General features: G+C 46.3%; 1 protein-coding gene across 1 annotated transcript in view; it reads left to right on the top strand.

Moving 5' to 3' along the window:
- polr2b (RNA polymerase II subunit B) overlaps nucleotides 1–12,708 on the top strand; it is a 61,809-nt gene that overhangs the window by 28,927 nt on the left and 20,174 nt on the right. Inside the window, exons 9-13 of the mRNA XM_086007620.1 lie at nucleotides 419–538; nucleotides 1,445–1,631; nucleotides 8,227–8,370; nucleotides 11,145–11,284; nucleotides 11,621–11,732. Coding sequence (XP_085863746.1) covers nucleotides 419–538; nucleotides 1,445–1,631; nucleotides 8,227–8,370; nucleotides 11,145–11,284; nucleotides 11,621–11,732 — 703 coding nt within the window. The remainder of the gene's footprint in view (nucleotides 1–418; nucleotides 539–1,444; nucleotides 1,632–8,226; nucleotides 8,371–11,144; nucleotides 11,285–11,620; nucleotides 11,733–12,708) is intronic.

The raw sequence follows: 12,708 nt of genomic DNA, 5'->3' as shown, positions 1-12,708 counted from the left end.
CTAAAGGTGGATAAGTACCCTGGATCTGATGGCCTGCATCCTAGGGTCTTAAAAGAAATGGCTGCAGACAAGTCGCTAATGCAGAGGTGCATAGTTACAGTTTTGGTGTGGTCACTAGACTCAACTTACAAAAGATTGCTGAGGTGTACAGCTGTGCTCACAGTCTTGTGGCTATTAATTGAGTTCAAAAAACTCAATTCAGTGCTCTTTCCAACAATTAAAGTAATGCTTCAGAAATTGATGTTTCCAAGTGCAGGAGGCTGTGTAAAGACGATGTTGCATTTTCTATATGTTTTGTTTACTTCTAACTTTATTATGCCATTTGTGCACTTTGCATTTTTGTCTCAGTAATATGTTTGTGAATTAGTATTTTGGAGTGTTAGTGTTTTAAAACTAATTTAAGTTTGCTTTGGTTCAGTTACATGGTTCACAGATTACTGTTAGCTGCTTTAGGCCGAAGAGAATTGGATGACAGAGATCACTATGGGAACAAAAGACTGGATCTGGCTGGACCACTGCTTGCTTTCCTGTTTAGAGGGTAAGGAAAGATGTGCAATAAAGTGTAAATTTATTAATTCTGCCACATACAGTTAAAATAAACTGTGTCCTATCTTTTTTTTCTCTTTCCTATCTTCTCTTTCCCATCTCATTTTGGGGGTGGGAGGATGAGCAGGCCTACATTATAAAACAGCATATCTTCTGACACACCATGAGCAACAACATGGCACATCCAGTGTTTTTAAATTTATTTAAAATCTATATGTACAGCTGAATGGTGTGAAGTGATTTGGTGCATACCCTTTGTAATAAGAACATAAGAAATAGGAGCAGGAGTAGGCCAATCGGCCCCTCGAGCCTGCTCCGCCATTCAATAAGATCATGGCTGATCTGATCCTAACCGCCAATCCACTATCACAGAACCATCTCCTGAATCTAACAGAATTAGACACACGAAATAGGAGCAGGATCAGGCTACACGGCCCCTGGGCCCGCTCCGCTACCCACAGGGCCATGACCGATCCGAACCTAGACTCATGTCCAAATTCCTGCCCGCTCCCCGTAACCCTTAATTCCCTTTTACTTCTAGGAAACTGTCTATTTCTGTTTTAAATTTATGTAATGATGTAGCTTCTACAGCTTTTTGGGGCAGCATATTCCGTGGACCTACCACCCTCTGAGTGAAGTAGTTCCTCCTCATCTCAGTTTTGAAAGAGCAGCCGCTTATTCTAAGACTATGCCCCCCTAGTTCTAGTTTCACCCATCATCGGGAACATCTTCCCCGCATCCACCCGATCCAACCTCTTCAGAATCTTATATGTTTCAATAAGATCGCCTCTCATTCTTCTGAACTCCAATGAGTAGAGTCCCAATCTACTCAACCTCTCCTCATAATAAATGTAATTGTGAACCAATTAAAAGTAGCCATTCAAATTTTCTTCTACAGAATGTTTAAGAACCTACTGAAAGAAGTACGGATATACTCCCAGAAGTTCATAGACAGAGGAAAAGATTTCAACTTGGAATTAGCAATTAAAACACGGATTATTTCTGATGGCCTGAAATATTCACTAGCAACAGGAAATTGGGGCGATCAGAAGAAGGCTCATCAAGCTAGAGCTGGTGTATCTCAGGTAAAGTTCTTTTAATGTAGTAAATACTTTTTCCATATCCGGCATACTGACTCCTGTGACAATTTGGGGGGGGTGGGGGAGAGGAGCTAATGTTTGTGTTACTGTGACTTGAAAAAGATTGTAGCTCTTTGTCGGAGTGGTGATATTCAGGATCTGACTCCTTGCCCATCAGCACTCTTCCTCCCTTAATGATCTGCTTCGATCTGATCCACGATCTGTCTCTCCCTTGGTAATTCAGGTAAGCATGTGCTCAAAGTAGAGATACGTCCACATCTGGTGGAGGAAAAGGTCCAAGAGAATTGGCTGACATTCAAGTCTGCCAACTATTGCAGGGTTCTGGAGGTAGTGCTTCATCTGGCGATGGTGGTATTAGTCATACTGAAATTTGTTGGCTATATTGTGGAAAGACGTAGTTTCGCCCTCACGGAAGGACTGGCCTAATCTCTTCCTTTGTACCAAGCTCTACATACACCTGAGGAGTCTTGTTCGTAGCTTCCCCTTGTGGGGAGAGGGCTACTGGTGAGATCTTTAAGGAGACACACACCTCTCCAGTCTAAAAGGTTGCAGTGAGGATTGGGTCTCTTCTAATGTGTATGAATTGCAAGTTGTACTTGTGAAAGGGGGCGGGGGTGTTGGCAAGGAGGACCTGACTAACATTCCGAGCCAAAAAAAAATTCTGAGGCCTTGGCATCAAGCCGCAATCACTGTAGCAGTGCCTGAAATTTGGAAGTCCAAATCCCCCGTGTTTGGTATTCAGTGGGCCCGATTTTTGGCTTGTGTGGGAAATGGTCGGGTTTCCCCGAATGTGGGGTTTCTGACACACAAAAAAATGTGTCAGCCAGCTCCACGCAATTTTCCCTCAAGTGGTCAATTAATTCCCAGCATGTGGGCAGCCTTGCTAATTGTCCAGTTCATGTCAGAAAGCCCCACAGTATGATGTCATCATTCGTGGTGCTTTCAAAGTGTCCAGCAAGCTTCTCCACCTCTGCAGGCTTCTCAACCACTCTTGCACAATGGCAGAGGACCCTGCACCAGCTGCTGCCAGCGGCAGAGGCCGAGCTGCGGCCAAATTCAACAAGACGTCATTGCAGACCTTGGTGGATGGGGTAAGGGCCCACAGGGAGGTCCTCTACCCTCGCTCAGGGAGGAAGCGGCCTCCCAAAGAGTCCACAGCTGCCTGGATGGAGGTGGCAGCAGAGTTTAACTCTCTGGGTGTCACCCGTCGCACCTGGCTGCAGTGCAGGAAGCGCTTCCATGACCTTCACCGCACAGGGAAAGCAAGTATGAAGTTTCCATCACCCTCAACCTCATCCCCATTGCCTTTCCCCAACAGCACTCAGCTTCAGCAATCTCTTCTTCCACATCCCACTTCACAGTCACATCCATGCACCCTTACCCATTCCGTCTCTCTCTCTGCTCACATTCACATAACTATTCCACCATCCAGTCTTGTAAATAGATTTAATGCCATCATTTTCCTGTACATAAAAAATCTGGTGCCAGCTGCTGCAGTTATGGCGTCTGTCATTTGGCGAATGGGGATGTCACATAGCGGCCTTAGGATAACTTGCAGATGACTGCAAGCTGGTCAAAGTTGTTGGAAAGTGCAGGCATGGGCCACTGTCCATGGTCAGTTAAGAAGCAGTGAGGCTGCAGTGTTTGATGTACCAGGCTACGCAAATCTGCCCAGGATGAGTGCGTTCCTTGCATTCCGCCCAGCAATGTTCTCGCGCACTGGTGCTGCTGGTTGGCGGGCCTCTGCAGGATGCTCGTTTCTGTCCTCCTCCTCCTCCTCCTCAGCATCATCCTCATCCGAGGCGGCTCTGTGAGGAGCCTCTTGGCCCTGCGGAATTGGCAAGCCACGACGCTGTGCCATGTTGTGAAGCACGCAGCATACCACAATGATTTTGGAGACCCTGGCTGATGAGTACTGTAGGGCTCCACCTGATCTATCGAGGCATCTGAAGCGCATCTTCAGCAATCCGATGGTTTGCTCGATAATGCATCTGGTGGTAATGTGGCTGGAGTTGTAGCGCTCCTCAGCTTCGCTGGCTGGTCTCCTCAATGGCGTCATTAGCCAAGAGCGCAGGGGATATCCCTTGTCTCTAAGTAGCCATCCTTGAAGTTCGTTTGGCGGACTGAATAGCGGAGGCACTGTAGACTGGCGCAGTATGAAGGAGTCATGGCAGCTGCCAGGAAACCTGGCACAAACATGCAGAATCACCACCTTGTGGTCACACACCAGCTGAACGTTAAGGGAGTGGAAGCCCTTGCGGTTGACAAAAACTCCTGGATTGCGGTGGGGTGCCCTAAGGGCCACGTGTGCAGTCAATGACGCCCTGCACCCTTGGAAAGTCTGCCAGCTGAGCGAATCCACGCGCGCGCGCGCCCTCACACTTGCGCGATCCCTGGTGAAATGGATGTGATTGTGCGCGATGGCAAAGAGGGCATCGGTTACCTGCGTGATGCATGTGTGCGGGGCAGCCTGGGGGATGCCGCTGATGTCTGCTGCTGATCCCTGGAAGGAGCGTGAGGCATAAAAGTTGAATGCGGTGGTGACTTTGATGGCCACTGGCAAGTAGTGTGGACCTGTTGCTCTGGGCTCCAGGTCTTGCCGCAGCATTGCGCAGATGTCAGTCACAACCTCTCGCGAAAGTCGGAGCCGCCTCTGGCACTGCTGTTCAGTCATGTTGAGGTAGCTGACCCTGTGTCTGTACAACCTGTTTGGGGGGTATCTCCTGCGCCGACGGCCTTCCATGCGCTGACCCCTTCTGGCCTGTGCTGCCTCAGGTGGGTGAGCCGCAGCCTGCCGCTCCTGCTGGTGATGCTGTTGCTGGAGTTGCTCCAGCTTTCTCTGCTGTTGGAGATCCTCTAATGCCAGGAAGGGAAGGTACCAAAGGCCTCCCATGCTTCTGGCAGATGCCTCCGTTGAGGAGGCGCTGAGTTAAGGTGGTGAGAGGGGCTTCACAGGAGCTCACACTGGAGAAGTGTGTGAGGCTCCAACTTTCTACAGCTGTGCCTAAGCCTTCAAAAAGTTCCCCCAAGCCTTCATCAACAAGGTCCTGCAGCCTGCAAATGCTGCCTGTTTAAATCGCTTCAGTCCTCATTGACCTGCAGCTGCAAGCAAGCAAGCCAACTGTTTTCCCGCCAGGTTTCATCAGCGGGGTTCCCCGCAGGCGTGTTTCACGTGGGGAAAGCCCCAAAATCGTAACGGCCCCTCAAAATCTACTTAAACAAGGTAATAATTGGTGATTTGTGTTCCGACGGCCAGTCCCACCAACGGCGGGCGGGACTGAAGCGGGTTGCGGAGAAACGATGGTCCAATTTTCTGGCCGCCGTCAGGCGGCTTTTCATGCGGCCGGGGGCCGAAAATCGGTGAAAAAGCGGGTCGGGGACCCCCCCCCCCGCCTGATTCCCTGCCCCGTCCGACTTTTGGACTGCCATTTCCGCGCGCCCCGCTTCAGTCCCGGCTGCCGCTGACGGGACTGGTCGTCGGAGCACTAACAAGCAATTATCTGCTTGTTGAAGTGGATTTTCCCGTGCCGTTGGGGCTTAACCCGCCTGCGGGGAACCCCGCTGCTGAGAGCTGGCGTGAAAACAGCTGGCTTGCTTGCTTGCAGCAGCAGGTCGCTGAGGGCTGAAGATATTTAAAGAGGCAGCATTTGCAGGCTGCAGGACCTTGTTGATCAAGGCTTGGGGGAACTATTTGAAGCCTTAGGAGCAGCTGCAGAAAGTTGGAGCCTCACACACTTCTCCAGTGTGAGCTCCTGGGAAGCCCCTCTCACCACCCTAACTCAGCGTCCCCTCAATCGAGGCATCTGCCAGAAGCATGGGAGGCTTTTGGGACGTTCCCTTCCTGGCATTAGAGGATCTCCAACAGCAGAGGCGGCAGCAGCAGAACCAGGAACAGCAGAATGAGCACCAGGCTGCTGCTCACTCACCTGAAGCTGCACAGGCCAGAAGGGGCCAGCGCTTGGAAGTGGCTTGAGAGCACCTTGCTGCGCTTTAGGGGGCCAGTGGGACCCGTTTCTGCACTGGCAGTCCTACTCAGAAGGACTTCCATGAAGATCTGGTTTCTCTGTTCAACAGATGGCCAACGCTCCTCAAGAGATGTCATTCTCTTATGAGCACTCGCCAGGTTTTCCGTACCCTGGCGAGTTATCTCCTGCATGGAGGTTGCCAACCTTTCCATGGTGATGCGTTCATGCGCCAGTGACTCCACAAAGGCTCTGCTCATGGTCGCTATGGACTCCTCCAGTCGCTCCACACTCGCAGCGACCCTGGAGACAAAGCCTGCCAGAGACTCCTGCATCTGTGCATGGAGATCCATCACCTCTTCTTGCGGATGGACCCAGAGGCAGAGGGTCATCATGCAGCACAGCTGAGCTGAGCTGGCAGAGTCCTGCGCCTTCCGACGAGGACTCTCCACTGTTGTCCCTGTCTCCAGAATCTGCTGAGGCTCACTTGTGAGCTGTGAAACACCAGGTGACAACACTACTCTATGTCCCGAAGGTCCCCCCGAGGTGTGAGTGTCTGCGCTGGTGCTGGGTGCGCTTACTTCTGCTGATGCTGCGCCCTCAGGTTGGAGCTTCCTCTGAGGAGTCTGGCTGCACAGCCTCTTCCTCCTCCACAGTGAGGACGGGGGCTCTGGATGGTACTGTGGGGGAGTAAAGGAAGGAGATAGAGATATAATGCCAAGGTTCTTCTGGTGACTCCCAGCGAGTTGGCATCTGCTGACACCTGCATCCATGCAGCATTGGTCTTAGTGGGAGGCCTCTTCCTCCCTGACCTAGGGAAGAGGACCTCCCTGTGGGCCCTAACCCCATCCAATAATGCCTGCAGTGAAGCCTCGTCGAATGTGAAGGCAGCTCGGCCTCTGCCGCTGGCAGCAGCTGGTGCAGGCTCCTCTGCCATTGTGCAAGAGTAGTTGAGAAGCCTGCAGAGGTGAAGAAGCTTGCTGGACACTTTGAAAGCACCACGAATGATGATATCATAGTGTGGGGATTTCTGACTTGAATTGGACAATTAGCAAGGCTTCCCACATGCTGGGAATTAATTGGCCACTTGAGGGAAAATTGCGTGGAGCTGGCTGACACTTTTTTACGTGTGTCAGAAACCCCACATTCGGGGAAATCCGACCATTCCCCACACAAGCCGAAAATCGGGGCCATAGTCTCTTGCCTTGCAGAAGAATTGGAGATGTGATTGCCTAGGTTGCAGAATTGTCTGGTGGGCAGTATCTGAAATAGGTAGAGGAGGATCTTTATTGCATGGTCCAACTCAATCATGTATCACTCTACACAAGCTCCACAAATATCATCCCTCTTACAGATAAGCTGTCTGCTAACAGTCTGGAAAACAATTGGGACAATGACTGGACCTTACAATCCCACATGACCCAATTCAGTAGGTGCTAGTCCTGGCCTTTGGAGAGCGAGTGTTCGCTCCGCAATGAGTAGGCTAGAATATCTCTTGCTACTACCTACAAGAAGATGCATTTTCCTCTGTGGCAAATTACAGTCCTCTCCATAGTAAATGTGGCTGAAATAGGTGAGCCATATCCAGTCAGACCAAGCGATGTTCAACTTCTGCCTGGAATTATGGAAAAAGCTAATAGTTTGGGACCTGTTTGTGAAGACTCATCAACACAAATTACGTCCTGCCTCAGCCCAACAACTCATCAATCGACCATGGATGGGCAGCAACCCAAACTGACGTGATCACCAGTATTTTTTTTTATTCGTTTATGGGATGTGGGCATCACCGGCAAGGCCAGCATTTATTGCCCATCTCTAATTGCCCTTGAGAAGGTGGTGGTGAGCCGCCGCCTTGAACCGCTGCAGTCCGTGTGGTGAAGGTACTCCCACAGTGCTGTTAGGTAGGGAATTCCAGGATTTTGACCCAGCGACGATGAAGGATCGGCGATATATTTCCAAGTCAGGATGGTGTGTGACTTGGAGGGGAATTTGGAGGTGGTGGTGTTCCCATGCGCCTGCTGCCCTCGTCCTTCGAGGTGGAAGAGGTTGCAGGTTTGGGAGGTGCTGCCGAAGAAGCCTTGGCGAGTTGCTGCAGTGCATCTTGTAGATGGTACACACTGCAGCCACGATACGCCGGTGGTGGAGGGAGTGGATGTTTAAGATGGTGGATGGGGTGCCAATCAAGCGGGCTGCTTTGTCCTGGATGGTGTCGAGCTTCTTGAGTGTTATTGGAGCTGCACACATCCAGGCAAGTGGAGAGTATTCCATCACACTCCTTATGCTGGGCCTCTTTCCCCCATCCTCCGGCCTAATTAAAACCAGAATCGAAGACCCAACAGGCTGCGTCAACCCTCTAATGCTCACTGCTCCCCACACAAGCGCAGTCATACTAAAGAACCTGAATGTATTGATACACTCCTTCCACAAGCACTGTGTAATCAAAAACTGTAAGAATTTCATAAGATCTATATGTAAATGTACACTTTCAGAAGATGTGTGAATGTACATCTAACTATACCATGGGTCTCATGTGATACACTTAAAATATTCATGATATGTGAATACATAGGATAGGATATGATAAATTGATTATTGAATATTTCTCTCATTGTAACTAGGTGTTGAACCGTTTGACCTTTGCTTCAACTCTCTCTCATCTTCGTCGTCTTAACTCTCCAATTGGAAGAGATGGAAAGTTAGCAAAACCCAGGCAGCTCCACAATACTTTATGGGGTATGATTTGCCCTGCTGAGACGCCAGAGGTAAGATTGAGTTCTCTATTGCAGTGCCCATAAAAATGGTCAGTTTTTCATCAATTTTCTATATCCATTACCAGTGTGATAAGTCAACAAGTGTGAGAAAAGCACCACGAGGGCATATGGGCAAGGTTGGGACAGTTACTTAAATTTGACTCCTGCACACGAATGCACCTCGGGCCTGCTCCGCCATTCAATAGGATCATGGCTGATCCGAATCTAGACTCACGTCCACTTCCCTGCCCTCTCCCCGTAACCCCTAATTCCCTTATCTGCCAGGAAACTTGTCTATCTCCATTTTAAATTTATTTAATGTTGCAGCTTCCGCAGCTCTCTGGGGTAGCAAATTCCATAGATTTACTACCCTCTGAGTGAAGAAGTTTCTCCTCATCTCAGTTTTGAAAGGGCAGCCCCTTATCCTTAAATTCAGCTTAAAGGATGTGATGTAGTAGCCATTACAGAGACCTGGCTACGAGCTGGGCATGACTAGGAGCTAAAGGCTATAGGATCTTTAAAAAGGACAGAAATTGGGAAAGGAAGAGGGGGTACCAATATAGATAAAAGACACAATTACAGCAGTAGAAAAAGGATTTCAGTAAGGATGATCAGGCAGTGAAAACACTTGGCAGGACTAAGGAAAGCAAAGGATGTAAAACTCTGGTGGGAGTTGTCTACAGCCTGACAATAGTGATGTAGTGAGGAGTTGGGTGATGTATAAATACAGAGATCAGGGAAACATGCAGCAGAAACATTGTGGTTATGATGGGAGATTTTAATTTTCACATCGACTGGGAGAAGCAGAACTACTCGAATAGTAACCGCAACAAATTTCTAGAATTTATTCGAGACGACAGTTTTCTGGAACAATATGTTTTAGAACAAGACCAGGGAACAGTCCATACTAGTTTAGTGATGAATAACCAGCCAGAATTAGTTAACAATCTGATGGTAAGGCAACATCTTGCGAATAGTGACGATAATATGATTGAATTTGATATTGGGTTTTAAATTAAAGTAAGGCCAACCTCGAAGGGATGAAAAATAAATTGACCACTACAAACTGAACTAAAGTGTTGTGGGTAAACCTACAGACAAACAGTGGGAACTATTCAAAGAAGTATTTAGGCATACAAAACCAGTACCTACCCCTCAAAGGCAAAGGCTCCACTTGTGTAGTTAAGCAGCCATGCTCAACAAATAAGGTAATAGACAGTATCAAGGTAAAATAAAAGGTTTACACAAATACAAGGAAAAAGGGAAATCCAGCAGCCTAGGAGAGCTATAAAAAGCAACAGAGAGCTATAAAGAAAGTAATGAGGTGCAAAAAGATAAGTGGGGAAAAAAAACTTGCAAGGAATATCAAAGCTCACAGAAAAAGTTTTTATAACTATATTAAGAGAGAGTGCTGAAGGGAAATGTGGGCCCGTTAAACATAGATGCAGTTGAGACTATAATGGTCAATAAGGAAATGGCAAACTTGTTAATCATAGAATCATACAGCACAGAAGAAGCCCATTCGGTCCATCGTGCCTCTTTGGAAAAAGTTATCCAATTAGTCCCACGCTCCTGCTCTTTCTCCATAGCCCTGCAACTTTTTCCATTCAAGTGTATATCCAGTTCCCTTTGGAAAGTTACTATTGAATCTGCTGCCACCACCCTTTCACTCAGTGCATGCCAGATCATGACTCGCTGCGTTTAAAAAAAAAAAAAACTTTCTTCACCTTCCCTCTGGCTCTCTTGCCAATTATCTTAAATCTATGCCCTCTGGTTACTGACGCTGCTGCCAGTGGAAGCAGTTTCTCCCTATCTGCTCTATCGGAACCCCATATAATTTTGAAAACCTCTAATAAATCTCCTTTTTTGACACAAGTGAATAGGGAAAGACTATTTCCTCTGGTTGGGATGTCTATGACAAGGAGTCATCAAGTTAAAATTGTCACTTGAGTGCAGAGAAAGGTTAGGAGAGATTTCTTTACACAGGGTTCTTGGAACATAGAATGCTTTGTCACAGTGAGTGATTGAGGCACAAAATTGAGAAATTTGGATAAATATTTGAAGTAGATAATGATACTGGGCTCTGGGGATTAGTTTTAGATTGCTTGTGTGCCGTGCCTATTTGACAATATAATTGCTTTTTGGAGCTTCTGCTCATTTTGTGTTGCATACTGTACTAGAGTGATGAGCTTCGATGGGCTGAATAATCTTTTACCGTCTCCGACTCTTGTGTTGGGATAACTGATGGGCTTTGTTTTTTTTTCATTATGAATTTTTTTGGACCACTCTGCTGTCATGCAAAAATTATGTACTGGGGAGGTGGAAAGATACATAAAGAATGCTATTTGGTTGGAAGTCACAAACTTAACACAGTGGGTAACATGCACCTGATGTCACTTAGTGTGTTGTTTTCCTGTATCATTCAGTTTACAAGTTGATTGCTCTTTTCTACAAGTGTTTGGTTATTTTAAAGGAAAATCACAATTGAAAGATGAGATTATGAATTAACTTTGGAATTTGGAGGTGATTTGAAATGCAAGTGGTCTGTCCTAACCTATGTCTTGGAAAGAAGATAGGTAATAAAATTCTGGGTTTGTAATTCAAGTATTCAAACTGAAATTTGAACCTGTTTACCTGTTGGTGTGTTCTTGTCATTTTTACTTGCCATGCAGAGCTCTCTTTTAGGAAACTCTGTAAAGACTGGTTACTATGGTGACCTGGTCCAAATGGCAAACAGTTGAACTTTTGAAGCTTAAAAATGCTGACTATTTAATATCTTGTTCCAGGGTCATGCTGTCGGACTAGTGAAAAATCTTGCTTTGATGGCTTACATTTCTGTAGGGTCTCAGCCCTCCCCCATTTTGGAATTCTTGGAGGAGTGGAGCATGGAAAATCTTGAAGAAATCTCTCCTGCTGCTATTGCAGAGTAAGTTAAGTTAACTGATTATCGCTAAGAGAAAATAACTTTCATAATAGTTCTTTTCAGTACAAAGTCAGGTAGAATAAAAAGGTTTTGTATAGAATTGTGAGAGACTGTGGAATTGTCCAGTATCAGTGTTTGGCAAGCATGCATAGCTGTGGAGAGACTTAACATCCAGCATTGGCTTACATAGGAATCTGTTTCTTTTTGTGGATTGTATCGGCTATATAGTTGCCTGAGTGACTGAACTTGCATTGAGAAATTAAACATTTTTGCTGCTCTGGAAGAGTCCACAGATAGTTCTGGACCTGTATATTAAAACTTTTCAATTTTCTTTTTCAGCGCTACAAAAATTTTTGTCAATGGCTGTTGGGTCGGAATACACAAAGATCCCGACCAGCTGATGACCACACTAAGAAAGCTTAGACGTCAGATGGACATCATTGTATCTGAGGTACAGTAAATATCTGAATATACTTGGTGTAGTTCTGGCTTGTCAATTGTACAATGCAGGCTAACTACACTATAATGCATGAAATCAAACCTGTTGCACCTCTTCATTTACTTCATTAAGGTTAGGACACTATCCAGGTAACATAAAGGCAACTTTGTTTTGCATCTATGCTGTCCAAGGTGAGCTTGGAGTTGAGTAATGTTCTATTTCTCTGTTCCTTCCTGCTCAACACACAATTCTCAAAAAAAATTGTTTGGAATTAAATTTAAATTTTGTTACAGCAGTTGATTTTTAAATTTTTCACATCCACACAAAACACTTTCATAGTACTGCAGTAGGTTTGTTGAATCCTGTTTGACTTTCAAAATTATAAATTTGAATTAAGATTTTTGAATGGCTTTTTGTACCAGAAGCCTTAATCACTGCCTCATTTTGAAGATGTCAGAAGATCTGATTTTAGAATTCAGTAGTGTCATTTTTAAAATTTTTGAATCCTTTTTAATATTAGCCTGACATGCAAACTAGCATTTTTCTTTCCAATTTCCTCCTTTCTGGCTTGTATCTGCCCTCCTCTGCAATTTGAAAACCAGACTGATACCTGGGATGGCAGGAATGACGTAAGAGGAGAGATTGGGTTGATTGGGCTTATACTCGCTGGAGTTTAGAAGAATGAGAGGGGATCTCATTGAAACTTATAAAATTCTAACAGGACTAGACAGACTAGATGCAGGAAGGATGTTCCCGATGGCGGGGGAGTCCAGAACCAGGGGTCACAGCCTAAAGATAAGGGGTAAGCCATTTAGGACAGAGATGAGGAGGAATTTCTTCACCCAGAGAGTGGTGAACTTGTGGAATTCTCTACCACAGAAGGCAGTTGAGGCCAATTCATTAAATATATTCAAGAAGGAGTTGGATATATTTCTTAAGGCTAAAGGGATCAAGGGATATGGGGAGAAAGCAGGGACAGGGTACTGAA

This window comes from Somniosus microcephalus, chromosome 2 (genome assembly GCF_052327205.1).
Source record: "Somniosus microcephalus isolate GS21.2 chromosome 2, FLI_Smic_1.0, whole genome shotgun sequence".
NCBI lineage: Eukaryota > Metazoa > Chordata > Chondrichthyes > Squaliformes > Somniosidae > Somniosus > Somniosus microcephalus.
The sequence above is the reverse complement of the archived record's forward strand: the minus strand, read 5'-3'. Positions and strand labels throughout refer to the sequence as shown.